Source organism: Myripristis murdjan, chromosome 3, assembly GCF_902150065.1.
Source record: "Myripristis murdjan chromosome 3, fMyrMur1.1, whole genome shotgun sequence".
Taxonomy (NCBI): Eukaryota; Metazoa; Chordata; class Actinopteri; order Holocentriformes; family Holocentridae; genus Myripristis; species Myripristis murdjan.
In genome coordinates, this window is record NC_043982.1 from 37650394 (window position 1) to 37678058 (window position 27665).

Here is a 27665-nt window from a genome sequence, read left to right on the forward strand (position 1 = left end):
AAGGGTATTGATATGAAGTACAATATAGTAGTAGAAAACAACAGCAGGGAGAAGTGGGGTAAACTTTGCAGTTTTTATAAATTAAAACATATATTTGTTTACTCCTTTTTTGCATTTTGCAAGCATGGTGTTCCGTGTGTCTTTCAAACTTACACCACGTGACGACGCTGAGGCTGGAAAAGCCATACGCACTGCCCCATTTGAGGCAACCAATCACGCTGCGCTGTTTGCCTGACATCACAACAAGTAGCCAATGGCCGCGAAGCTGCGTGAATTGCGGTTTATTTTGATGGAGTTTGAATTTTACCAGTGGAAGCGACCTCACTAGCTTGTAGCCGATAAAGGAGCAGCGCGCCCAAACGTAAGTGCTGCAAACCTGAATTATTTTGCAGTTTAAAACCAGTGTGTGTCCAAAGTCTCAGATAATTCAAGCAAACCGCTCACTATTTTAGCCTACGTGTCGTGGTTGTCCTGTCCCCTTCATTTTATATTTCTCATGTTCGTGAGCAGCAGCGAGTTAGGCTCGGTACCGTTAGAAATTACTGTGAACTTTCATGATGTTTTCCCACGTTTAACCGATAACGTTAGCAACTTTAGTAATAAAACACAAGTTTGTCTCTGTTGGTTTACCAAATGACCGTGTAAATAGTTTTAGGTGATAGTTTTAGATGTCTGTTAATACCAACACAACGTTAGCTTTAGTTACCGTGGCGATAGTTGACTGTTGGCTAACGTTCACGTTAATTCCCCAGCAGTAACGATAACGTCAAGCCTCCTCACTGATGATAACGCCACGGATAATACATTCAGCTATCTTATAAAGAATCACGACAACGTTTATTTTTTTTGTCCCTTTGCAAGTAAAATATGCATATAAGCAGCTCACTTCAAACAGACAAGTTAATTGTTAAACAAGACATTAACTGCCCATACGTTTAAGAAAATTAGCTAGCTTCGTAGGGCCATGCCACAAGCTTTTGTTCTATTGTTTGCTAAATTGTTAAGCAGAATCACCATTTAGTCGCTAAATACAGAAGTCTCTACGTGACAATCTGGAATGGATGCTTAGGTTAAATGTTAGCTGCTCAACTAATTTAACTACCACCCAGATTACTGGTTTCTTATGTTAGACTAGATCACTAGACGTGGATTCGTGGCTTCTGACAAGAATCGCTGAATTTTCTCCCCGGCAAGAACATTTTTTCTTATCTGGGTGTCTTAACAGGTTGGAAATGTTCACTTAAACGTATAAACTATCTCAATCGACCGGTCAACTGATTTTCGGGTACCGTATTTAGCTGTCTAATGATCACTCGTGCTGGTTTCATTAACTTGAGTTTCCTCAATCTCCAGATGTGATTTATGTTTTTCATGATATCAGTTATAGTACACAACCATTCATTTTAAGCTGCCTTACCTGTTGGGTGCTAACCTGCCAAGAAAACCTTGTAATGTAATGTTAGAATGAATGAATGAACTCAGTCTCTTGTGCTGGTGCCTAGGGTTCTTACAATACCTCTTTAAAATATATGTTATCATCTACACTTAGAGTGTTAATCTTGGCAGGATAGACAATCATTTAAAAAGACATTTAGGCCTGTACCCTAGGGCTGGGCAAGATATCGATATTATGCCAGTATTGTAATATAACACTAGGTAAATGTCTGGGATTTTCCTGGTTTCTTTTCCTGGTCTCAAAGGCTGAATTACAGTGAAGAGTGCAGGTTTTTGAACTCTGAACAATATTATCACAATATCAATATTAGGGTATTTGTTAAAAAAATGTTGCGATATTTAGATTTTGTCCATGTCATCCGGTACTACTATACCTGTGAGAGTCTCTTGTTTGTTGCTTGGGGAAGTATCCTGATCACTTGATTGTCCAAGATCAGTTTAAGTTTTTTGAGAATTAGGTGTGATTTTACTCCTGTTTAAAGTTGAAGTGTTGCCCGTTTGGCCAGGTTCTTCACCATGAGCTGGGCAGTGGAGGAGTGGAAGGATGGCCTTCCAGGGAAAGCCCTGCAGAAGATCCAGGAGATTGAAGGCCAGCTGGACAAACTCAAGAAGGAGCGGACCCAGAAACAGTTTCAACTGGACTCACTGGAGGCTGCCCTGCAGAAACAGAAACAGAAGGTTTGTGATGGATCGACGCTTATGAAATTGATCAATTCAGTTTATTTATCCATGTATTGAGAATCGATACATGGATAAATAAGACTTGATTTCCTTGGGTAAATAGGCAGGTACTGCAGCAAATAGTTCTTGGATTCAGCAGGGAGACAAATTGTGTAAAAGCATTATGTGCTCCACAATCAGAATCTGAAATACTTTACTGATCCCCCAGGGGAATTTGGATCAGTTGCAGTTGCTCAAATTCTCAGAGAAAAAGAAATAGAAAAATATGTATATTAGAAATTTGTCTGTGTATTATATAAGTACATACAAGCATATGGGTTTATGGGATGAAAATATAAATTGCACCATTAATATATGCAAATTTTATGCAATTTACAGTATTGTGTATTGTACACATTGTGTACATTTTATTCACATTAATAACAAGACTACATTGAGTCCATTTGTACTGGAATCCAGACTCTTTACTCCTTTATAGCTTTTCTGAACTGAAAATGTAATTTTACATCAGTGTGTAACGAGGGAGCCCTGGAGCGTGTTTCAGCTGTACTCACTGTCTGTCTCTGTTTCCAGGCGGACAGCGAGCGTAACGAGGTTTCTGCCATGAAGAGAGAAAACCAGTCCTTAGTGGAGTCGTGTGACTCTCTGGAGAAAGCCCGTCAAAAAGCTGTCCATGACCTCGGAGTCAAAGAGCAGCAGGTCAGTCAACTTTCACTGAGATGTTGAAGGATGGCAGACTGGTAACTTAAAGGTTAATTCCAAATATTTTATAACCTGGGCCTAATTTTCCAGGCGTTTACTGTCAAAGCAATTGGTAATGTTAAAAATGAGTTCACTAGAGATTTTACACACCCCTCGACTGTTGAAAATGCTGTTTTCTAATACACGCTCACAAGACCAGTGCAAGCTTGAATAATTGAACCTTTCAGCACAGTAACGATTAGACAGCAATGGGACCTGCCTAGATCTAACTCTCCTATCATCCATGGCCTTAAAATAATGTATATTGATGAATTCGATTTTTTTTTTTCCACTAGTTTGAGCTTGTTGGCAAATATACTGTTAAATGAGTGATGTCTCACTCATGTCATAACAGATTTGCCGTAAATATAAACTGCCAACTGGGAAAGTTCATTCGGTCTATTGACTTCCTGTGATTTTGACTGAATGTTGGTGACCTATTAGGTAAACTACTTGGAAGGACAGCTCAGCTCCTGCAAGAGGACAATAGAGCGACTGGAGCAAGAGCTCAAGAAGTGAGTTGAAGTGTGTGTGAGTGTTGTGGTGTGTTGTAGAAAGGCTGTTATTTCCAGCAGGGCTTGTACACGTTCAAGAAGATGCTTAGACGCAAACACTAATGCCAAAATAAGCTTCCAAATAAGCTTTCCCAAAAAATAAATGTTTGGTCTCATAAGAAATGTATGGTCCCAGTAGGGATATGGTTTATGAGCTGAATTTGTTTTTGAAGCTGATTTGAATACATGAACATAACAAATTTATAATACTTGTAATTATGTAACACTCAACAATCATAATAAATATCATAAGTGTTGGGGGTTAAACTCCCCATGACAAGTAAGGACTCAACTATGTGAAGTAAAAGGAAAAAGAAGTTTTGTTTTCTTGTCCTGCAACAGACATTTTCTAGGTTTTCGGAAAATTCACACTTTTCGCTTGGCTAGATAACAACCAGTGACGCTAACAGTTCTAATTAGCAGCTTTAAAAATAATGTTCAGATCGATTCCAAGTTTTCTTTCATAGGCCAAAGCAGTCAGTACTGAATGTCTATTAATATTTTGGTGCGTGACTAATGAACTGACTAAACATGCAAGGAGTTTTTTAGCAGATTTGGAGAGAATGCTGCTGCTGTGACTCAGTGTTTGGTGCTTTGTCAAAGCCGCATCATGTAGCTGATCAGAGACACTTTGTTTTTTCCATCTGCACAGGTACAAAAATGAGTTGGATCGTTCTCAGCCCTCTTCCTCGGGCTCTTCGTCGTTGTCATCCTGCTCTGAGCTGCAGCCCTACACCACACCGCAGAAGAGTTTCCTTACCCCAGCTGCCACCCCAGCCTACAGGCAGCAGGGTATTTCAGCTTTATTTTATCAGCTGTCTTTGAAAGCTCATGCTGCATGTTCATAGGAAAAAATGTCATGTCATCTTACTTGATTTATGGGCCCTGCCCCTTAACCTTTTCTTTGTGTGTCTTTCTATCTTTGCTTTTCTCTGGCCATACCTATCTGTTCATTTCAGTCTTTCTATCTGCATTTATCTAATGAACCAAAAATACTGCATATTTTAGCATGGTATTATTTGCACTTGCTCTCAGTAACTTGTGCTTGTATTACTCGCTGTGTGTGTCAGTGGTTCTGCATAAGTGTGTTGGCATACCCTGACATATAAATTGTAATCATGTTGGCCATAGATAACAGACTCGAGGAACTTCAGGAGAAATACAATGCAGAGGTGGAGGAAAGGAAGAGACTGGAGACTGAACTCAAAGTCCTGCAGGTCAAAGTGAGTGCATGAGTTATATTTATGGTGTGTGTTTCTATATGTTGACATTACATGATATTAACTCTCCTAACTCTTCTGCTAGTTGTTGAATCAGCCATCAGCCAGTGTAAGCCACAAAAACATTGCTGCCCGCCAACAAGCTGGATCTTCCATATTCCCATGGCAACAGCAGGACCAGACCCAGAGCCGCCAGTCGCAGGACACTTTGGAAACGCCTCTAAAGAGGCGGGGGGCCTCTGGCATGTCCCTGTGGGATGCCCATGAGGAGACGCCAATTAAACTCAGTCAGCGAGTCAGCTCGTCCAGAGTTGCACAGAGTCCTGCTGGCTCCTCTCAGCAGGCGGAGCAGCTCCGGGCTCTTAACCAAGGTGAGTTGTTTATGCTTTGTTTTCGAACATAATATCTTGTACTGTATTTGGCATCTTTTTACTGAAATGTCAGGCAGCCATTTTCTGATTCCTGCCACCTCCACCACCACAACTTCACTTCTCAAAATGCGCCTTTTAAACAGCTGAAAATCAAGATATCTTTGGGAGGTCATATGTTAAGTACTTCGCAGTAAAAAATCCAGTTTCAGTAAAAGACACTATTTGGGTTAGATTGACCGGACCAAACCAGCAAGACGTCTGTAAGTGTTACTGTTTCTCTGTGTCAGAGCTGCGTGGTCGTGTGTCAGAGCTGGAGAGGAGTCTGTCCTCTCAGGAGAAGGAGCTTCGTAGTCAGGCCTCCAAAATACAGGACCTGCAAACCCAACTGGAGCAGGCCCGCAAAGAGCTGACCGAGCGGGACAGAGACCTGGCTAAGACTCGCCATGAGCTCAGCCAGGCCACAGACAGACACCAGCAGGTTGAAACCAAGGTAGGCTTCCATAATTTCTTCCTGAATACTTAGACAGGTAGTTATTTTTTGAGTGGGATGAATTCATTATATTTTGTTGCTTTTTTTACATTGTTTACAGTGGGAGGAGACAGGAAAGAGTTTTGAAGAAAGTAAAAATATGAGATGCTTCTAGCAAAAATATCCTCACTGTTCTTTATGGCTGTCACTTACACACACCGAGGAGGACCAAGCAGAAAAGGATATATCATAACTATTCCTCGCCCACAAACACCAGAGTACATTCACCACTTGAGAATAATTGATGTCATGCCTGGGCTGTGCTTGTTTAGTGCAGCAATAAAGCTGTAACAGTGGTGATATACACTTCTAGTTTTGACTGCATGTTTTGCTCCTCAGTTTCTGCAGCCAATGCTTTGCATGAAATTCATTTTGCTCTGCAAGGTAACTCAAGGTTAATCAGGTGCAAGTATTATACCTCTTTATGTCTGGAGAGTTGAAAGGTGGCTAAAATTCTGCTTGTTGTTCTTATTAGTGTTCATCGGTGGAGCAAAAGCTGAAACAAGTCACGGAGGAGATGAGCTGTCAGAGGCACAACGCTGAGAGCTGCAGACGAGCCCTAGAGCAGAAAGTCAAGGATCAGGAGAGAAACAGCCAGAAGGTCATACTGCCTGTTCATATTGTGTGTGTGTGTGTGTGTGTGTGTGTGTGTGTGTGTGTGTGTGTGTGTGTGTGTGTGTGTGTGTGTGTGTGTGTGTGTGTGTGTGTGTGTGTGTGTGTGTGTGTGTGTGTGTGTGTGTGTGTGTGTAGATATGGATAGATAGATAGTCTTGTCTAATCTTGAAATCTAAACTTTATTTTCTTAGCTACTCAAGCAAATATAATTAGATTAGTACTAGTCCACAATACCTGTTTTCTTTTATAGTATGCCTTCTATTGCAGACTTTAATGACTTAAGGTGCTTGTAATGTTAATTTGGGATGATTTACAAAATCTTGGGTCAAATTATTAAATTCTCTCCTGTCAGGCAGACTATGAGTAACACTTTAATATGAAAACCACATAGCTGGCACAGTGTGTGACATGGGTTTTTGTTGGTGCTGTGTAGGAGTTGGCCCAACTGCAGAGTTCCCACCAGGCTTTGGAGCAGCAGCTGAACCAGTCCAGAACCAAGCTGACCCAGGAGATCCAGCAGTCCAAGAAAGAGTACAACGTATTACAGGCTGACATGGAGAAGGTAACCTGTCTGCTGAGCTCTGCTATTTTCTGCTCTTCCGTTGTCTTCTCTATCCCTATCCCTCTTACTTAGGAACATCTTTCTCTTTCACACACCTTCCTCCACATTTTTTCCGCTTTCTTTGTTCTCTTTTCTCTTGTTTCCCAATCGTCCTCCCTCCTTAGGCTCAGGTGAATTTTAAGTTCAGAGTCGGAAGAGCGAGTTTGGTCATTTGGCTGATGTTTGTTGAAGCAAGGAACAAATTAAATGTAGGAACTTTATACTAGTCTATGCTGGTGTTGTTGCACTGCCAGAATTTTGACTTCAGTACCAATAAGGAACACAAAAGTTTTGAAAAATGACCAGATAGCCTTGAAAGTATTTATTTCATCATTAAAATATAGCAGCCAGATTCATCAACGTTCCTCAGTTTGCTTATCAACACACATCAACACTTCATATCATATAGATATTTGTATTGATTTAGCAGCCCAATTTCACCTTTCTGATTTGTCAACAAAATAAGTGTTTATAAAATAAGTTTTTGATTTTATCAAACGAGGCTATTTTTAAGTCAAGATGAGTGAGGGAATCCCTGTTCCACTTCCTGCACCAGTTTTGTGAACACTTATAAAACTCATGATTGAATTCAGTTGTGTGCAGCGGTATGCAGTAGTATGTGTTCTGTATATTGGATTTGGATTGGGTTTAAGGCATTCATGATGACCTTTGTTTCACAATTCTTTTTATTATTTATTCTCCCTTTGCTCTTCCTCTCTGCTATCTGCTTCTCTCCTCTCCAGCTGAGTTTCCAGAGGAGTCAGGTGGAGAAGGAGGTGGAGGAGCAGAGACAGAAGCTGTTGAGGTCAGAGCAGATCCTCCAGGCAAGCCAGTCCAAAGAGCAGGACCTCCGCAAGAAGATAGAGGTGAGTCCCACAGCTGCATCTCCTCTAGCCAGCTTCGTTTTGACTTTGAGTCAAACTACAAATTTGAATTGGTTGGTTGATGCCCTTTTTTCAGTAGTTGTTTTCACAGGAGAATCCTGTGATGAGTGAATGAATTGGCAGTGAGCTGAACCCAGCCTGCTAATATGTTCCTTAAATGTCCTCTACTTAACATAAATAATAATTTGGATTTGAAGATAAAATCCAGCTAAATTATTAAATATAGGGTTTTTTGTCCATACTGTCCAGAGCTAAAGATTTTGACATGTACAAATTTGTCTCGTTACCATGAGCCAGTCAGAAACATTTATAACCTGTGCAGATATGTATTTTTCCTTCCTTTCTTCTATCTTCCTTCTGTTCCTTGTGTCTTTTTCCACTCTACCACCCTCTACTCCACTATCTTCCATTTTCTCTTTCTCTCTATCCATTTCTTGCTCTCTCCAGGAGCTGCAGAAAGAGAAGAACTGTGTGTCTGTCCAGTTAGATCAGAGCAGCAGGCGTCTGTCCCAGCTGGAGGATGAGAAGAAGAGTTCAGAGCAAAGCCTCAAACGCACCCAGGGGTTACTGGACGACCTCAAAGGTGAATTATCAGTAGTTGTATTGACAGTGGTTGCAGTTTTCTTGACCATCACCTTAGATTGTGTTTTTTACCAGGTTTGTAGCTTCATGCCAGCTAACATCTTGACTGTGTGTCTCTTTGGTCTCCAGCTAAATCAGAGGCGCAGGCAGAAGAACTGAAGGGGCTTCGATCAAAACTGGAACAGCAGACTCAGTGTGCCGCCCGGGAACTGGAAAACCTGAAGAAGACACTTTCAGATGCAGAGGCCAAAAATGACAGGTTGTCATGGGTTCATTGTACAGAAGAAGAAAAATATTATTGCATTTTTTATTGTTAAACCATCCAGTAATATTATCGATCTAAATTTCGCCACTGTACTCTTTAGCGTAAAACCATCAAACAATAAAATCAATATACTTTTTTTGCTACTGCATTCTAGGACTCAGAGTGAACTGCAGAAACAGAAAGTAGAAACAGAGCAGCTGACCAATAAACTGACAGTCCTCGAAAAGGAAAGTCAGGAGCTAAAAACCAGCCTCACGTCAAGCCGCAAGGAGTGTGTCGAATTGAGGCAGGAGCACGAAGCTCTTCTCGGATGGAAGAAGGAGAAGGAGACCCTGATTAATGAAACCGAGTCTGTGCAGAAAGACCTGACTGAAAAAATCAGAGACTTGGAGAGGAGTCTCAGCTCATCAAATGAGGCCACTGATGAACTAAAGGTAACTTTCTCACTTGTTCCCATAAATGTTTCGCAAATGCTTTCCAAACCGATAAGCAAGTATATTTACAGCACTTATTGCATTGTGTGTGCTGAAGGGAGCTGCTGTTTTGCACACCACCACACATTTTTGAAAAATGCACTCATTTATTTAAATGCCTGTTTTATTTGTTTAATTTAAAGAATATTTAGCAGTTTTAGGTTGGCTCATGTGTCATGACAGTAAACCAAGTATTCCACAATTTAAATTGGATGTTTTAAGGCACTGGCCAGTAGGAATCAGTGTTTCGAATACAGGCTTTAAGTCTTTAATCCCAACAGAAATAAAACAACAGAGGAAGCAGCTGGCTATTTTTCTGATTTTATTTCATGTGACAAACTTCATCGTAGTCTATAAGAGTCCAATTAATAGAAAAATCAACCCAAATAATTAGTGATGTGTCAGTGCATTTGAGCTGTTTTTGATGAAATATAACTTACTGTCCCTCAGCCTGCTATATCTACTTCAGTTAGTGATGTCTGTATTTTCTAGGATGACCTCTGACAAACTCCAGGCAGCAGACCTGAACTGTGTGTCTGTCCAGTTAGATCAGAGCAGCATTCAGCTAAAACTTGTAGGCTCAGTTAGAAAAGGGCAATGGCAACTGTGAAGTCAGAGCTTTTCATGTTGAAAAAGTTAGTTGTGCTCTGCTGGGCCCCAGAATACCTCGCCAATAGCTGTTTTGTAACTGTATTTAAGTGTCTCAGTCAGAGTGGATGTTTACCTTCAAGCAGTTTTATTCTTACACTTGATGTTATTTTCACTAAATGTAGAAGCAGCTCACGAGTACAGAGGGAGAGAAAGCCGGTCTGTCGGCGCACATCGACTCCTTGAAAGGAGAGCTCCTCAACAAGAGCACAGATCTGGAGGAGAAGGAGCGCCAGTATGAGGAGCTCCAGTCGAAACTCTCTGAGGCTGGAGAGAAACACGCCAAAGACCTGGAGAACGTTGGTCTGCAGGTGGCACGACTTGAGGCACAGGTGAGTTTTTGTGAGGTTGTGTTTGGCCTTTAGAGAGATTTTGCTGTAAAGTAGCCACTGTGATCAGGTGACAAGGGTTTTGAAAATTCTTCAAAAGCTCCTGGCAAGTTTCATGACAAACATGAAGAACATTAAGTTGCACGTGGTGTAATGTAAAGTGCAGATGAGCATTTAAAGTGAGGTTTACTTACTTTTACTTAGTTTTGACACTTTCAAATGTTGAATATTGTAATGTAATAAAATGTCATCACTATTGTGGCATCATATAATACTGCACTAGTGTTTACTACTGTATCATGTAGCACTACAGGATACCCAGTGTCAGTGGATGTATTAGTGTGTCTACTTATCTAAACTGTGTTTGCCAAAATATCAATACTTAAATACTTTTGCAGTCCTGCATTTTAAATAGACTTTAGGTTTATATTTAGATTTGATTGGACCTAAACCTAGAAAAGCCAAAGCAAATAAGCTCAGCCTCAACCAGTATTTACCAAAAAGGAGCATCAATATTGTCCCATTGCTGATTCTTCTGTGTGCCCAGGTGAGAGATCTGGAGTTGCGGCTACAACAGGAAGTGACTCGGGCAGAGCTGGCTGAGAAGTGTAATGCTGAGCTGCAGGACCAGCACCAGGCAGCCTGCGACCTGGCCCACTCCAAAGACCAGCTGGTAGAGCTGGGCCAGGCTGAGATCAGTCAGCTCCGAGAGAGCCTGGCACAGGCCAACGCACAGCAAGACACACAGCATGCCAGGTCAGAGACATTTTGTTGTTTGTTGTTTTATTTCTGTCAAACATTCTTTCTAGAACTGTCCAACCGGGCAGTATGTAGCATTATGTCATATTTACCAATACCTGGGGATGCTTTAAGGTTTGTTTACATATTTATTTTCTTCTTCTTGAATTGTCCTGATTTCATATTCCCATAGTGAAGAATATGTGTAAATATGTATGAGGATGTTGAGGGTAGTCTTGTTTTGCTTGGCCTTGAGCTAAAAGCAAATGGATCCATTGAGGACACAGTACACATAATTTTCACATAAATTTCTTAACATTAGCATTTCATATCCGTTTTCTCTAAACTCTTCTAGGCTGACAGAAGAGAAGGAAGCCATACTGAAGCAGTGTGAGGAGAGCATCGCAGCCAAAGTTGAGGAGGCTGAGCAGGCCAAACTCTGTTTGGAGGAGGCTCGGCAAGAGCTGCAGCTCACTGTAAACCAGGTCTGTTCAATTTGACTCACTTTCATCCTTTTGCCATGATCATTATCCTTTTTATTTGTTTGATCATTTCAGTTATTTCGTTTTGACAACACGTATTGTGGGGCAGCAGAATGAGTTGTAATATTAGCTACAATTTAGCAAGCAAATACCATTACTAGAAAGATCTTTGGCTCTGCACAATCATAATTTGTTGTCACTGACCTTTTTAATCTGTTACATTGTGTCATTGTTGTGCTGAATGGTATCATGGAATAAGCATAGTGTCCCAAACTTATTGTTCATTGATGATCCCTTTTGTCATTCATTTCTTTTTATAAGAGAGAATATGTCAAAATGCTTCCTAGTATACTACCATGGCATTAGTAAAAGACCAAAGCAAACATGAAAATTTAACCTTGAAAGCAATTTTACCATGGCATATAAAAATATTTGGTTTCTATACAGTCAGTACAGTGCAGTAATCTACAGTCAAGCTGGACCCCTGACCTAACTGTGATCATTGTTTGGAGTTAATACACGGCCATGCAATATTCTGTGTCAACTGTATGAACAGATCAGTCTCAAGTCAAATTTCTCGTAATCCACAATATAGCCATGTAAATGCACTTATGACTAAGCAATATTCTCAAGCTGTTTTCGCTATCATAGTTCTCATATGCACCCACTTTCTGTGTCTAGGACTTTTTAATGGTTTAAAAGAGTCTTGACTGGGAGTTCATTTTTATCCGCTTCTATTTGTTTTTGCATCTCACCATGTTGGGAATTATTCCTTGTAACAACCAGTAAAGTCAAGGTTTAATATTCTGATCATTTATTCAGCTCAGTTCCACGGAATACTCCCTGAAGATCCAGGAGAACTTGAGAGCTGAGTTGCAGGAACGTATCAAGGTGCTGTCTGACAGTGAAGAGAACTACAAGAAGATGTCGGAGAAAACATCAGAGGCCCTCAAACAGGTTGAAGTGGAGCTTCAGGATCTGCGAAGCCAGGCGGAGGAGAGGGAGAAGCAGATCAGAGAGTCTGAGGCTAAAATACTGTGTCTGGAGGGAAAAAACGCTGAGCTGGAAATTAAAACTCAAGAGATAAAGAATGAAGCAGAGGTAAAATACTGCTACTTCTCTTTACTTATCATGTAGTATTGCTAGATATCGTCTTACATCCCATGTTCCCATTTTTGGTGTATAAAAATTAACATTCATGTTACCTCTATATTTTGATTATTTAAGTTTGAGAATTAATTGTCGTTATTCTGCATGAAATAATGAGTTCAACTTCTCTGTGTGTGATGGGTTGCATTGTTAAACAAATAAATAAATAAATAAAACTTGATTCCAATTTTCATTCAGGTTTTCCAGTGCTCTCAGGCTGAGAAGATACACAACCTGCTGGGGCAGATATCTACACTGGAAGAAGAGGTCGCTGTGAGAAAAGAGGCAGCAGAAAAGCTTCCTGCCTTGAAGGATGAGCTGGACGTAGCCAACCAGTCCTGTGCTGATCTTAAGAAGTCTCTAGAAGCTCTGGAGAAGAGTCACTCCACAACTGCTGAAATGAACAACAACTTGGAGAACACCCTGACTGAGAAAATTAACCACATCTCTACTTTAGAGAAAGAGCTCAAAGAGGTGACGCAGAGGATGAGCAAAGAGTCAGAGAGCCATGTCTCAGAGATGGAAAATTTCCTCAACAAACAGAAGAGCCTTAAAGAGCAGCTCGAAGCCATAAAGCTGTCAGAAAATGCCATTAAAGAGCAATCAACTGCTCACCAGAAGGAGATCAAGAGCCTGAAGACGACTCTGTCTGCTGCTTCGACAGGCCTGGAGGAGAGAGACAACAAGATAAAGAGTCTGAAGGAAAGGCTGAATAAAGCAGAGTCGGAGCAGGCCAAAGCTTCAGATGCCCTGAAGGAGAAGACGATTGCCATGAACAAGATCAAGGTGTGACAGATTTATTCTCAAGATGTGTTTCCCTTGCAGAAAAATCTGATTTGTTGTTCAAATCTTATATTGAGGTTTACTGTCCACACTTAAAATGTAGAAGTAATCAGGCTGGGTTTGTATGTTTTAGTAGCACCTTTTTTGTTGCTTTTGGTCATAGTTAAACAAGCAGGCATGCTTTTGCAGAATCATAACACTTTTTAATGTTATCCTCTGCAACGGGCAGCACCAAGCAAGCCAATTTCATATTTTTAGTTTCTGGTTCCTAGCTTTGTTTTTGTGTCAACTTGCAGCAAACGTTTAACAGAAAAATTTATTGGAAATAAAAATTAATATAAGAGGAAAAACTTAATTTAAAGGTGGTTGGGCATTAATATGCATCTTTATCCGGAGTACCCCACCCTTAGAGCTGATGACAGAATATGTTGTAAAGTAATTTTGTAGTAAAAATGCTTCTTATGCTCATTGTTCTAATTATTAGCTGTATTCATTTAACTGTTCACATGAAGGTGCAGCTGGAGATGCTGCAAATGGACCTTGAGGACAACGAGACGGCCATGAATTCCTTTGACAGTCAGGTGGAGGAGTTGAGAGGAGCCGTGGCATCACTGGAGGGACAGCTAGTGCAGAGCGAAGCCCAGAAGTCTGAGATGGAAGCCAGACTGGAGGACAGCCAAGCCCAGGTGGAGACACTAGCTTATTTTAGCATTTGTCAAACTCATTGTGTGTCCTAAATGTTTGTAATATTTTCAGCACTTGGCCATAAAGGTTCCAGGTTGAATATGTACCATTACTAGCACCATTACTACAAGGTTTGCTTAAATGTACAAGGTTAAATATCAGATCAGTAAAATATTGCATTATCACTAATTAATCTTCAACTCTGATTCCAGGTCTCTGTCTTGGAAGCACGGTTGGAGGAAGTCCAAGCTCAGAATTCCCTGCTGGAGACACAGTATGTTACAGCGAGCTCTGAAATCACACGTCTCGAAGAGGACGCTGTCCAACGAAAGTGCCAAGAGGAGAAAGCTGTTACATTAGAGTCCAAACTCAGTGAAGTAATGGAGCAAAATGTCAAGTTGGAGGAAGCTCTCGAAGAAAAACAAGTTAATCTCTCCCGACTATTCGGTGAGAAAAACGGCCTTGAGTCTACTTTGAACCAGGTGTTGGATGACAAAGAGCGAGTTGAAGCTAACTTGATTCAAATAAGTGGAGAGAAGAAACAGCTGGAAGCCAACTTGGACAAGCTAGCCGAAGAAAGTGACCAACTGCATATCAGGATGAGACAGTTAACTGAGGAACAACAGCAAGCAGAAACTAAAATTAATCAAATGACTGAAGAAAAACAAGAAACTGAATCAACACTAAGACTGCTCATGGAGGAGAAAGCCCAACTAGATATGATTCTGAACCAGATAAATGAGGAGAAGCTTAAACTAGAAGCTAATTTGAACCAGCGCTCTCATGAGAACAGCCAGCTGGAGGCAAACTTAAAACAGGCAACTGAGCAGAACCAGCTGCTTGAAGGAAACTTGCACTGCCTAACTGAGGAAAAGGTTCAAACAGAAGCTAAACTTAACCTATTAACTGAGGAGAAACAACAGCTAGAGACCAGCCTGATGCAGCTGACAAAGGAGACCAACACACTCCCGGTAGCTGATGATAGAGCCCAGCTTGAGGCTAAACTAAGTGAACTAACTCATGAGAAAAATGATTTGGAGTCTAAGTTGAATCAAATAGCAGAAGAGAAGCTTCAGTTGGAAACTAGTTTCAACCAGCTGACTGAAGAAAAGGTTGAACTAGAAGTAAGTCTAAACCACATCACTGAAGAGAAGCTCCAACTTCAAGCCAGCATCAAGAAGCATGAGGAGGAGGTGGCTTCAGTCAGACAGCAGAACGACTGTATCCAGGGCTCCCACCAGTCCCTGATGCAGGAACACCAGCAGCTGAAGGAGGAACTGGAGCTAAGAGAGAAGAGGAGTGAGGAGGAGTGCAGAGAAAGGTACATATTTATCTGCTTGCCATTTTAATGTATTATTATTATTATTATTAATAAGCTGTTCGATATATAAGGATTTTTTTACATAGAGCACCCATCCATTTATTCTCATGCTTTCCCACTTGTCTCTCCATTGTAACACTTGTTCTATTCACATATCTACTCGACTGTTGACAAAGTACCTTTGCAGTTCCCATTGGTTACAATGATGATGGCATGCTTTGGTTTATACACTTATTTTATATCACAGGAGCCAGCAGTTTGAGGCAGAGCAGGCAGAGCTGCATCAGAAGCTGGCTGGACTTCAGAAGGAGCTGGCTGTGTTCAAACAGCAGTATGATTCACTGCTGGAGCAGGTAGGCCAGCAGCACAGCCTGATACAGCAGCTCTCAGAGACGGAGGGAAGCCAGGACTCCAGAGAAAGTGCTGCGCCTGAGGAGTTCAAAGAGACAGAATTCAGAGGTAAGTGTGAACCAAAACATTTTGAGCAAAAGACTGTCTTCTGTTATGTTTTATATTGTACCTTCAATTCTCATTCATATAAATTTCAAAATTTTGACTTACTTATGTGTAATAACCTTTCCAGTAGAAGCTGCTCATCAGCCAGCTGACCTGGAGCCAATCACAGAGTCAAAACTGAATACAGACTTCAGTGACAACATGGAGACCCTTCCAGCAAAGGAACAGCTGAGCCCAAGGGCCTCTGACCTGAATGAACTGTCTGATGAAGCCGTTGGGTATGATGACTTTGACATTAAACAGGAAAAAATCTCCAGAAATATGAACCAATACATTCACAGCAGCTAGCAGACACTGAAAGTAAAGTAATAATTGCAACAAATTATAAAAGTTAGCATGACACAACGACGTTTTGTGAAGAAGTACAAGGCAAACATATGGTGGCTTAAAAACAACACCATTACTGGGTAGGTAAAGACCTGAAAATTTCTAGAGCTGACGTGGTAGGAAAATGCTTGAATAGTATTTCAGTTTGACTTCTTAAAAGCAATGCAAGAGATTAATAAGTAAAATGAATTTGAAGGCCCAAATCTAAATCTAAATTTGACCATAAAACATATAGCATATTCACATGGATTCATAGACATTTAATCAATTATGTTATGCCATTTTTTGCTTAGTAAACCTAATCTCTTTGAAACTGGTAGGAGTCCCATCGAGGATAAGACACAGGAGGTTTTAAGGGGAGACCTCGGTGAGGAGCAGCAGATGGTCCAGCAGCATCTGGAGGAGGAGGTGCAGTTGACTCTGTTTACTACATATATCAAATATCATGCAATAGTTTCTTTTACATGAAGGATTGTCATTGAATAACAGCTTGATGAGTTGATTTGACTTTTCTGTGAATTTTGTGATTATGGCCCAGGGTTGAAATCCATGCCGTGTATACCTCAATAAACATTTATACGTTTTGTTATAATTCACCAGATCTAAGTAGTGTGATGTTAATGAATACATACTTGAATCACAGAAAATTAACTGAAGTAATCATTATTGCACAGCATGTTTGTTTAAGGTGAACAGCCTGACCATAAGTGTCTCTCTGCCTAAGTCTTCATAGATTTTGTCTGACTCCTGCAGGTTCCTGCAGACAGCCCACCAACCACAGAGCCATCCCAGTCTCAAACCAACCTCAGCCCCTACAGGGAAAGAGTCAGACAATTAGAAAATGAGCTCCAGACCCTCCGGGGCGAGTGTGACTTCTTGAACTCTGATCTTACCCTGAGAAAGGAGTTGACCTCTGAGCTGGAAGTCAAAGTTCAAAACTTAGAGTGCAGTATTCAGGCAGCAGAGGAAGAGGGGCATGGCACTGCACATAAGCTCAGCATCGCTCTGGTGGAGAAGAAAGCCCTTGCAGACCAGGTGGGAGATAGAAATAGCAGTTTTTTTTTTTTTTTTTTTTTTTTAACCCTTTAGCAATGGTTGCTTATACTTGAAGTATGTGAATTATCAAACAAAACAACAATCTAGTATTACTGTACTAATGCTGTATCCTCATACATAGGTTTCTGAGCTGTCAAAGGAGCGGGAGGAGTTGACTCTCCAGCTGCAGACAGCTAAATGTCAGCTGTCTGATGTCATGCAGATGTTGGAAGGGCTGGAGATGGCAAAAGGTAAAGTTCTACCCATCTTATTGCACATGGGAAATTGCACCTACTTATAAGATTATTCATGAACTCAATCAGGAGTTGGCGTGTAGTACACTGATAGGGTTAAGAGTGAGCTTTCCACTGGCATGTCCTGTCCCTCAAGAATCAGTAGGAATCTGTCTTTAAATGGTTCACTTCCAGATTAGGGATTTATAGATCGGTAAATTAAATAGTACATTGTTTAGTCAGTTACTAATTTTTGCCATTTGCTGCATGTCATCCCCTCTCTCTCCCCCGCCTTTCCCATCCCTCTCTACTGTGACAACAGAAATGCCAAAAAAAAAAGGGTGTTGGTACTTTAGAGCAGTGTGATGTCTGAGCATGATGAAGAAATTTGCAGGCCACAAAAGGTTTGTTGGTTTGCATGTTTCAACACTCATTATTTTTTTAGGGGGCTGGGATGAGAAGTTCCTCCAGCAGGAGAGTGAGTTGAAGAGGGTTCGCTCTGAGAAGGCCAACCTAGAGCAGCACATCCTGGGCATGGAGAGCGAGCTGGAGACCCTGCTGGAGGAGAGAACTAAGCTGGAGGGAGAGGTGGAGACCCAGAGGAGGACTTGTTCGGGCATGGAGCAGCAGATAGAGACACTCATGACAGAGGTGAGGAGTCACAGCCAGAGCGATAAGTACATGGACAGTGAGCTAAAGCATAGTCTAACACATATTAATACATTTCACATCCAAAGGTAAAAATGGGTAACAGACAAGCATCTTTTGATTGTGTGCCTTTACTGGCTTCCATATACAGTGTGTGTTCTTGTATTTTTCCGTCTAGGCAGAATGCTAGGCAGAAATATTTGTTGTCTTTGAACCTGACCAATGAGTCAGTTATGTAACCACTCTAAATCTATCTGTATTCATCCAGACCACCCAACTGAGGTCAGAGCTCGTGTGCTACACCGAGGAGCGAGATGAGTTGAGCCAGTCGGTGGACCGATGGAGAGATCAAGTGCACAGCCTGGAAAGGACAAACTGCGACACCAGACAGGTGATCTCCATCCTGGAGGAGGACATCAGAGCAGGGAGGAAGGAGTACGAAACCTTACAGAGCAACATGGACAAACTAGAGGAGGAGAGGCAACAGGTACAAACATGGATTCTCTGCTGTAGTGTTCTGTAGTTGACAATATGGAAAACTGCAGTGAAAATGTTTCCTACTTATTTTTGATGAGAATTAAGGGCAGATGATTTTTTTTTCCAACTTCTGTAGTAGTTTTGCAACCAACCATGTTCACTATAGTTCAGTTAAAAGAGGGAGATTGCATTTTGTTGGAATCTTGCCATGTTATCTAATTGTCATACAGTTGAGACTGATTTAAAGAACAAACAGTATGAGCACCTGTCACATAGACTGTTTGACTGTTTTTTTCCCCCTGACCCTTTTTTTTTAACTGATTGTCCTTTTCCTCCCATTAAAGCTGTTGGAGCAAGTTCAGGCGCTGGAACGTGCGATCACCCAGCAGAGTGGAGAAAATCAGGAGCTAATCAGCCAGCTTGACAAGTTCAGAGAGGACCAGACCTCCACCAGCCAGAACTCTGAGTCCATGGTCGGCAAGATAGAGGTGAATGAGAAAGCTAATGAAAAGCATGCATTGCTGTATGCTTCTGAAGTGAAGAAAATATTCTCAACGCTAATACAGTAAAGTTAGGTGGCCACCAAGAGCGTCTTTTCAAAATGCAGTTCCTCTATCCTCATTAACGAGAGGGTTGCACCGAAACAGAGCACTGAAGCTATGCATGTTTTTAGCATGCAAACTGTTGGATACTAGAGGTTGAAAAGTTTTTGTACCTGGGATTCTTCAAATGGACTTAAACCAGTTTTCAGTAGTTGTATAGCACCATCAGCAGCTATGATCAGAGTATCTGTAAAGAATGACTTTCTAAAAAACAAAAGAGAGACTTTTGTCTTATTCACAAAAAAGACAGGTAAAGGAATGCAACACTCTTGTAGCTTTTTGACTGAAATTAGGTTCTTGAGTGGGAATAAAATTTGCAGTTTTTAATTCTTCTTGTTTTGTCTCCTCTTTTTCTTGTTGGCCTCCTTCAGGCTTTAGAGGGAGAGGTGAGTCGTCTGTCTCAGTCCCTCGAGTCCTCCCTCTTAGAAAAAGGAGAGATCGCCTCTCGTCTAAACTCCACACAGGATGAGGTCAAACAGATGAGAACTGGCATTGAGAAGCTCCAGGTCCGCATTGAGTCAGACGAAAGAAAGAAGAGGAAGATGGGAGAGCTGCTGAAAGGTGACTCCAATAATCATAAACATGTTTTGATGGCTTTCACTAGGATTGCTGAAAAACTGCTGTGTCACACTGTTCATTGATTTTATGGATTATCAGACACAAAAATATTAAAGTAAAATTTAAGTGCAAAAATTTATTTCTGACATGGTCCCCAGATATTAAAAGACAAAGCAACGCATTGAAGAACAAAACATTCAACATAAAAACTAAACAATCCCATCAAAAAAAATAAAAAAATAAATAAGTACATAAAAAAGGACAGCATGTGGTCAGGTCCTCAGCTTTTACTACACTGTCATATTCACTTCTGTCTGTTTTCACTGTTATATCTGGCACAAACTCTTACCTGCAGGCCGGGAACAACTACTTTTAAAATGTGCTCTATTACGAATGCTGATATCTTTAAATGTCACTATGCTGTTAACATTATCAGTCCCCATGCGCTACATTGTGGCTTCCTACTGCTCCAAAAAAGTTACAATGGGATAACTGTAGAATGCATGTGACAGTTTCCTGGTGTAGTGCCTCACATCTCAAGGTGAGCCTTTGTGGCATAGAAACCCTTTTTGTAGCCTTGGTAACAGCATCCTTATGTAAAGGATGAAGAGTAATTATTACAGATTACAGCCTTGTTGCTCTGGACTGCCGTAACCCCCTTTCTCACTGAGCGCTGCCTTGCTGCACCTACACCTGCAGTACAGGTGCACTGTGGGTCTGGACGGTCTCATGCTTGTTAGTGTTTCTGAGAAACTGTACAGTCTCTTGTGTTTTGCTGAGACGTTAGCCTAACCAAAAGTCTCTACCTCTCCAGCTGCCCAAAGGAAGTCAGACTCACTGCAGGACCGCATCGATGCACTGGAGAGAGAGAATGAAGGGGTGGAGCAGAGCCTGGAAGAGGCTGTGTTACAGGTATTTCATGATTTAGGTTTATATTTTGGAAATTCTTTGTAATACAATGTTTTAGCCAAGATATTCTTGCTGGGAGACAATTTGCAATTCAGGAGGCAGGAGCAGGTCAAACCATTTGTGTTAAAATGCAGATGATGGGGTTTTCCACAGTTTCACTGGAATTTATCCATTACTTGTTTATATCCTCATACAGGCTGAGACAGCCAAGGCTGAGCTGGAGGAGATGGAGGAGGAGAAGAAAAAGGTACCTACTTGTTTTTTGTGGTGATATGATGCCCTTCACTTTGTCTTGGTATTGTTTTTTATGTTGCAATAGTGCCATATAATTTCAACTTAATGATTGAATAACATTTTTCATACCCTTCTCTCCCCCTTTATTTTCTCTTCCTCCTCCATTTTCTGCCTCATATTTCTTTTCACAATCTCGTTGCTCATCTTTCTCTCCTTTGCCCTCTTGCCCTTCCTCTCAAGGTGGAGGAAGAGAAAAAAGAGCTTGGCGAAAAACTATCAGCACTGTCTGTCGACCTGAACAACCTGAGATCTGAGAAAGAACGCCTGGAGAGAGAGCTGGAAACCAAAAACAAAGAGATAGAGGACCTGAAGGCCACCAAGGAAGAGCTGGAGAGAGGGATGGAGACGGCAGAGATGGTTAGAAGAGAGGAGGAGGAAAGGGAGAAGTGCAGGGTGGAGGAGCTGCAGAAGGGCATGAGAGAGGAGGCAGAAAAACAGATAAAACGAGTGGATGACCTTCAGGCCCAGCTGGAAGCGTCCCGGCAGAGAGAGATCTCCCTCGAACAAAAGAACACAGAAACAGAGGGGGACAAAGAAAGGATGCAGTCTCTGCTGGAGGAGCTGGAGAAAAAGAAAGGGAATTTGCAGAGTTCTTTGGAGGAGCAAGAGAAAGAGAGGGAGAGCCTGCAGACCCGTGTGAAACATTTAGAAGAAGAGAGCGCGATGCTTAAAGCAACCATAAAAACTAAAGAGGAAGAAAGAGTCGGGTTAGAAAGGGAGAGGGAGAAGAGGGATGTAGATCAGAGGGAGGCCACAGAAAACATCTCCTCTCTCATGGCTGAGAACGAACGGATGAAAGGAGAGAACGGGCGGCTAGTGGAGGAAAGAGAGGAATTGCACTCCAAGCTTTCCACAGTAGAAAACGAGCTAGATAACTTGCACTCTGCTCTTTCATCCCTAGAGGAAGAGAGAGGGAATCTGGCACAGGAGAAGGAGAAGCTTCTTTCTAACCTCTCCTTGACAGAAAAGGAGAAGGAGGACATGCGTTCTGCTCTCTCTTCATTACAGCAAGGGAAGGAAAAAGCAGAGGAGGAGAAGGTGAAGTTAGAGGGTGAAAAACAGAAATTGGAGTCTTCCCTGACTTTGATAAAAGAAGAAAGAGAGAGCCTTAGCTTGTTACATTCTTCGCTGGAAAAAGAGAAGGAGAGTACAGAAGGCGAGAGAGACAGACTAGCAGAGGAACAAGAGAAACTTCAATCTAGAGTTTTGTCTCTGGAGAAACAGCTGGAAACAAACATGTCCATGTCACAGCTCACTGACCAGGTAAATGCCTTCTCTCTCTCTCTCTCTCTCTCTCTCTCTCTCTCTCTCTCTCACTCTCTCACTCTCTCACTCTCACTCTCTCACACACACACACACACACACACACACTGACCCATTACCGATCATGTACACGCACACACCAGTCATGAAAGTCAGGAAGAACAATCAGAAAATTTGTTGAAAAGTACAGAAAAATGATCAAAATGCTCAAATCTAATCAGTTAATTAAGGCTTAGATATTATGAAAGTTTGACAGAGATCGTATGTAGGAAGGCTCTCACTAACACACTTCCCGCATAAACAAACACAGCTACTTTATACATGACAATAAACTTTATTTTCCATTAACTTTCCAATATTGTGTCCCTCTCTCCCAGGTGTCAGAGCTGTCGTCTCGTGCTGCCCGTCTGGTCAAAGAGAGAGACTCTGCCCTCAGCAAGATGAATCTTTGGATGAAGAACTGCAAACAGCTGGAGCAGGAAAAGCAGATGATGTTAACTACCTCAGGTGCAAACATATACAGTAACACAGCCTACAGTTATACTTGTTGATTTATTGCCGCATTGAATATATTATAACAATATGATAACATTAGGGATGCACAATGTTATTGGCATGTTATCAGTACTGGCCCGATATTGGCTTTAAAATGAAATATTAGCATCGGACCAAAATGAAAATTTCTGCCGATATGACAGCCTGTTTATGCCTAAATGCTCGATGCTTGATAACTGGGCGGCCGCTATTAGGGAAATACGGTGTAATTGCTGTACACTTGTAGTGTTTCCATTTTACATAACTTATTCTGCCCAATTAATTCGTTTAATTCCACTACAGGAGAGACTTGATGTGCCCTGCAGGCATTTAAGTCAGGAAAAGTGCATGTGTTGGTATTGCTATCGGCAGTCAGCCAAAATGTCAGCAGATCAGATAGCAGCAAAAAATCCAATATTGTGCATCCCCAGATAATATGATACAAATTTTGCTCACGTTTCTGTCAGATCTTCAAAGCCAGATGTGAAAATGCTCAGGCTCGTGTTGTGACCAGAATTCTTAGTAGTCTGGACACAATTCATCCACAATCCCATCAAGTCATTTTTGTAGCCTAAAAGATAGGTGGATGGCATTGTTTACCCCTTATACTGTCATGTACTGTGTGAAATGTACAAGAAAAATCCTGTATGTTATGTTTAAAAAAAAAAAAAAAAAAAAAGTGTAATATGGATTAAAATAACCCAGGGTTAGGCTTGACCCTTTTCAAACAAGAATAGGCGATTAACTCTGTGTCTTGTGCCCATAGCACTTTCACCTGACAACCTAGAGATTACATTTCTATAAGGGACAGTTGAATGAACTTGTATGAACAACTATTTCTTGATACAGCAGATGGAGAGAGCAGTGAGGAGGCTCGAGCTGAGGTGAACCAGCTGAAGGCGGAGGCTGAGGACAGAAAGACAGAAGTGAATGACCTGAAGACAGCCCTGGAGGAGAGGAGGAAGGAGGCTGAGGAGAAGAAGAATGAGGTACAAGAAAAAAACAAAGAGGTGGAAGAGCTGAAGGCTTCCTTGGAGGGGAGGAAGAAGGAATTACAAGAGAAGGACAAAGAGTTGGAGGAGACGATGAAGGAGCTACATGAGGTCAACAAACAGCTGGAGGAGAGGAGCAGAGAGGCCGACGAGAGCATGGACAAATACTGCAGCCTGATGGTCCGCGTCCACAAGCTTGAAGAGACCAACGACAAGCTGACGGCTCGCCTCAAGCAGGTCACCACTAGCCAACAGGCTGATCACACCAACAGCGAGAATATCACAGGAAATGTTGATGACAACAGTAGCGTTCGTCGCTCAGGCAGGAAGTCTGCCTCCAAACGGCAAGAAGAAATAAGGGCTGACAACACCGAGAACGTGGCTCCTTCAGCTTCTGAGAGTACCCTTCAGCGGGTGTCTCCAGGGAAACGGGGTCACGGTGACATCAGTGGAAAAGACAGTGCCAAGGAGGCCCTGCACAACCTGACAAAGAGGATCAAGGCCAACGCTGCCATGGCGACCACACCCAAACCAAAAAGTGAACGGGAAGAGGAATTCATCCCAGAGGGACTTCCTGAGCTGGTGCAGAAAGGTGAAGTGATGAGTAGAGATGCGAGCAGAATCTGGCTGGGCGATATAGAAAAAAACAAATATCACAATATCTTTGACCAACTCCCTTTCATAAGATATTTACACACAAGGTTTTTGCTAAACAATCATCAGTAATGTAAGGCAAATAATGAAAACAGTTAAAACAGTCTAATAAGTTCTGGAAATTGCATTCACTCCCTTTTACAACCAGCAAAAGACAACATTTTATGCCATATCATGATACTAGAATATCTGAAATCCAAGCTGATATTTAGTTTCATGTCAAAATGTCAATAATCAATAAGATATCAACAAGATGTCAATCTATTGCCCAGCCCTAAAGCAATTACACAAAAATTTGTAATTACTTTGCTGGGGACTTTACTTGTTTACATGGCAAAGCACCAAATTCTCATCATTTGTCAGTATTGTTTTCTGCATTGGGGAAATTAAATGCGTACTTTGGGATATTTGTCTGTTTTCAGTGTCTTATCTCGAGCCATAACCAATATAACATAACTAAATTTATACATTTTGTCTAGCTTTAAAATTCTGTTTGCCTTCATCTGGAGTGATATTCAGGGAGACAGAGTCCTCTGTTTTATTAACTTTATACTCACACACAGGTTTTGGAGATATTCCTCAAGGGGAGGCCAGTCCGTTCATCATGAGAAGGACCACAGTGAGGCGCTGTAGCCCTCGGCTGGCGGCGAGACAGACCGCCATCACTTTGAGTGACACATCAGCACCTGACAGCAGGGTGAGTAGCACAACGCTACACAACCTCTGTTATGTAATTCAGTTCACTTGAACTGAAATCAGTGAAGGAGACAGATTTTGTTACAAGAAGAAAGTTTTGTAGAGGTAAGGTTGTTTGCAGCCTGATGAGGAATATCAGGATGAATTCATCATCATTAGCAAATAAATCAGAATTTCTATTTGTACCTTGAATTTGTTGAATGTGTACAACCCAAATATACCCGAGTGCAAACAATTCTACTGTTACATTGTATTTGTCATTCAGTCACACGCACACAGACACACCAACAGGGGGAGACAAATATTAAAAAGATGAAAAGAAAGATGAGCATGAGGGGGTTTTTTTTATTGCTGGAATGGTAAAGCTATGTCTGTCCTAAGTTTTCAGCAGGAGAGAGATGGCATGGAGGGAGTGAGGGCTAAATGTGCTGTGTCACTGTAGCTGTGTGTGTGTGTGTGTGTGTGTGTGTGTGTGTGTGTGTGTGTGTGTGTGTGTGTGTGTGTGTCTATCCTTATCAGATAGCCCCTTTTTTATTTGTTTTTCCCTCTTCAGTAAAATGGATGTGCTGTGTCATAGAGTAGAAAGCCTGCTAACACCAATGCTGCCATTTCTTTGTTTTGTCCTCACAGCTGACATTGTCCCCCATATTTTAGAACATGTTTTATTGCAGAGACTAAGGTTAAGCATGGATGAAACACAGTCAAACATAGAAAAATGGAACAGAGAAAAAAAGATTTTTCTCGTTTGCTGAGCAGGCGAATGTTTTTTGTGACATATGGCGTGAGACACTGAAACAGCTGGAGCAACATCCAGCTGTCAGAAGTGACCAGAGCCATAGGTTTTTTTATTATATAGCTGAAGGTTGTGATGCAGAAGCAACATTAACAGCAGAGTAGAGACCGACTCTTATGGCCCTTTTCCATTAGTATCTACTCGGCTCGACTCTACTCGCCTCGACACGGTTTAGGTGGTTTTCCATTACAATTGAGTAGCACCGCGCCGTGGGTGGAGTCGCCGGCGCACCGTCCAGCTCCCTCTGGATTCTTTGGGCCGCCACAAAGCTCAGAAAAGTCTCCACGTCTTTATTTGACCGCGGTAGCAGTGTGCTTGCCATTTTCCGACTTTGACAACTTCACTGACGATCAATGCGCACGGCCGCTGTTGCCGTCTTTTTTTTTTTTTTAAATGTCGGGTTTTGTTTTCGTGCGGGAGTCGCTCTCGTCACTCCCTGTCCAATCAGTTGCCTGCACGGCGTTTACGTCACATTTTCAGCTCGACTCAGCTCGCTTGGAACCCCGGCTGAGTAGGTGCTAAATGGGACCTGCTAGCAGGTACTACGACCTAATGGAAAAGCTCTTAAACCGAGTAGAGTCGAGCCGAGTCGAGCTGAGTAGGTACTAGTGGAAAAGGGGCATTAGTGTCGGTCTCTACTCTGCTGAAGCCTCACAGCAAATATTATGTCTAAGAGGACCATAAAGCCTGCAGCTCACTTTGCAGATTATTGTGAGATGTTCAAAACAAATGCAGCAACTAGACATTTAGGTTACAGTTTATTCACATTTCCTGACAAAAAACATCCTGTTCTATTAAAGAAATTAGGCAACAGCTCAGTCAGTGTCCTCTGTCCATGTTGTCCAAGATGTCGCCATGTCTCATCTGTTCTGTCAAACTGCAACACGAGTGAAGACATTTTCAGTTTAAATCCAAGTGCTGCTTTTTCATCATAACATGTAGTGGCTGTACATCTTCATGTGTGATATATTACACACAGCAAGGCAGCTTCCTCAGGGAGGTAGACAGTGGAGGATTTCATAGTTTCAGTTTTCAAGAGCAGTTTCCTGTCAGTCAGGTGAAGTTGATGTATCCAGAACCTGCATTGGCCCATCCTGTTTTTGAGGTCAGCCTCTTACTGGACCCGACAACTGGACTAAACCAAATTAATGAAGTTAGTGTGTATGTGTGGCTGCCAGTTACCAGTAAATGTCCTTAATTCTCTGTATTTGGTTACTTTTTCTTTTGTTCTCCTTTCTTCACACTCATTTCTCCTTGGTCTTGACAGGTTTTGGAGCCCCTGTCCCTCCAGAGTCCCTCTGCCGGTGTGGCCCCCTCTGTGATTGACAGCTCGGACAGAAAGTCCACTTCCCCCGGCTGTGAGGAGAAGAACAGTCGCCGCTCGCTGAGTTTGCGGAAAACTCCAGAACAGAAAGAGAAAAGACAAATGGCTTTAAGAGAACAAGCACAGCAAGGAGAAAACTGTCAAGTTCAGTAGATGAACACGCACACACACACTCACACCTTTTACACTCCACATTTAGTAGACAGATAAACATGCATACTCCTACACACACAATAGATACATACACTACTACTAAAGGCTTTTTTAAGCAAAAATCCACCCTAAGACACTTTAAAAGACAACTCTGGTTATTTTCAGCCAGGGCCTAATTTGCTGAGATGACAATTGAAATTGAAAATTTAATTTGATTTACCCCTTCACTGTGTGTGCACTGGGCAGCAGGGCTCTCAGTGACTTGGGAGCGCTGCCGCCCCCAAAAATTTCAACATGATCAGTCATCTTGATGGCAAAATCTAGGAGTTGGAAAAAACTGGATTTATCTTTTAACAGTTTAAAAAAAAAAAAAAAAACAACTCTTTGTGATGTACCTTGCAATTCAGGGTTCATGTTGTTTGGTGTTGTATTTTTTTTAATTTTTATTTTGTACCTGTGGATTATTGGCCAGATGTACATGACATGATATAAAGTACATATTATCTCCAGCGCAGCTACAGTGGAGTTTGATATAAGTTTTCAACTTCTAAA

The 27665-nt window shown here is 41.6% G+C and overlaps 1 protein-coding gene across 3 annotated transcripts; it reads left to right on the forward strand.

Annotated features, from left to right (window-relative positions):
- The first annotated feature begins 290 nt into the window (after positions 1–290).
- cenpf (centromere protein F) lies at positions 291–27547 on the forward strand. Of its 3 annotated transcripts, none has more exons than XM_030047146.1 (37): positions 291–361; positions 1962–2133; positions 2710–2835; positions 3322–3392; positions 4084–4223; positions 4563–4654; positions 4737–5022; positions 5310–5512; positions 6027–6152; positions 6600–6728; positions 7511–7633; positions 8099–8234; positions 8363–8492; positions 8653–8932; positions 9745–9951; positions 10496–10704; positions 11042–11171; positions 11991–12269; positions 12516–13103; positions 13613–13786; positions 13997–15105; positions 15353–15564; positions 15689–15839; positions 16269–16356; positions 16702–16983; positions 17126–17234; positions 17662–17867; positions 18133–18351; positions 18686–18829; positions 19315–19504; positions 20316–20413; positions 20607–20657; positions 20885–21967; positions 22345–22474; positions 23351–24085; positions 24711–24844; positions 26904–27547. In XM_030047146.1, the coding sequence occupies exons 2-37, from the start codon at positions 1972–1974 to the stop codon at positions 27111–27113; spliced, it is 8742 nt and encodes a 2913-aa protein (XP_029903006.1). In that variant the 5' UTR covers positions 291–361; positions 1962–1971; the 3' UTR covers positions 27114–27547. The 3 variants fall into 3 exon arrangements, with proteins under 3 accessions (XP_029903006.1, XP_029903024.1, XP_029903015.1); XM_030047164.1 differs by having other exon boundaries at positions 23354–24085; XM_030047155.1 differs by having other exon boundaries at positions 15692–15839.
- Positions 27548–27665: the final 118 nt, after the last annotated feature.

Coding starts and splice junctions, on each gene's coding strand:
- cenpf (XM_030047146.1), top strand. CDS start 1,972: ATGAGCTGGGCAGTGGAGGAGTGGAAGGATGGCCTTCCAGGGAAAGCC. Junction 3,393..4,083: donor CTGGAGCAAGAGCTCAAGAA/GTGAGTTGAAGT, acceptor CCATCTGCACAG/GTACAAAAATGAGTTGGATC. Junction 9,952..10,495: donor TGGCACGACTTGAGGCACAG/GTGAGTTTTTGT, acceptor CTGTGTGCCCAG/GTGAGAGATCTGGAGTTGCG.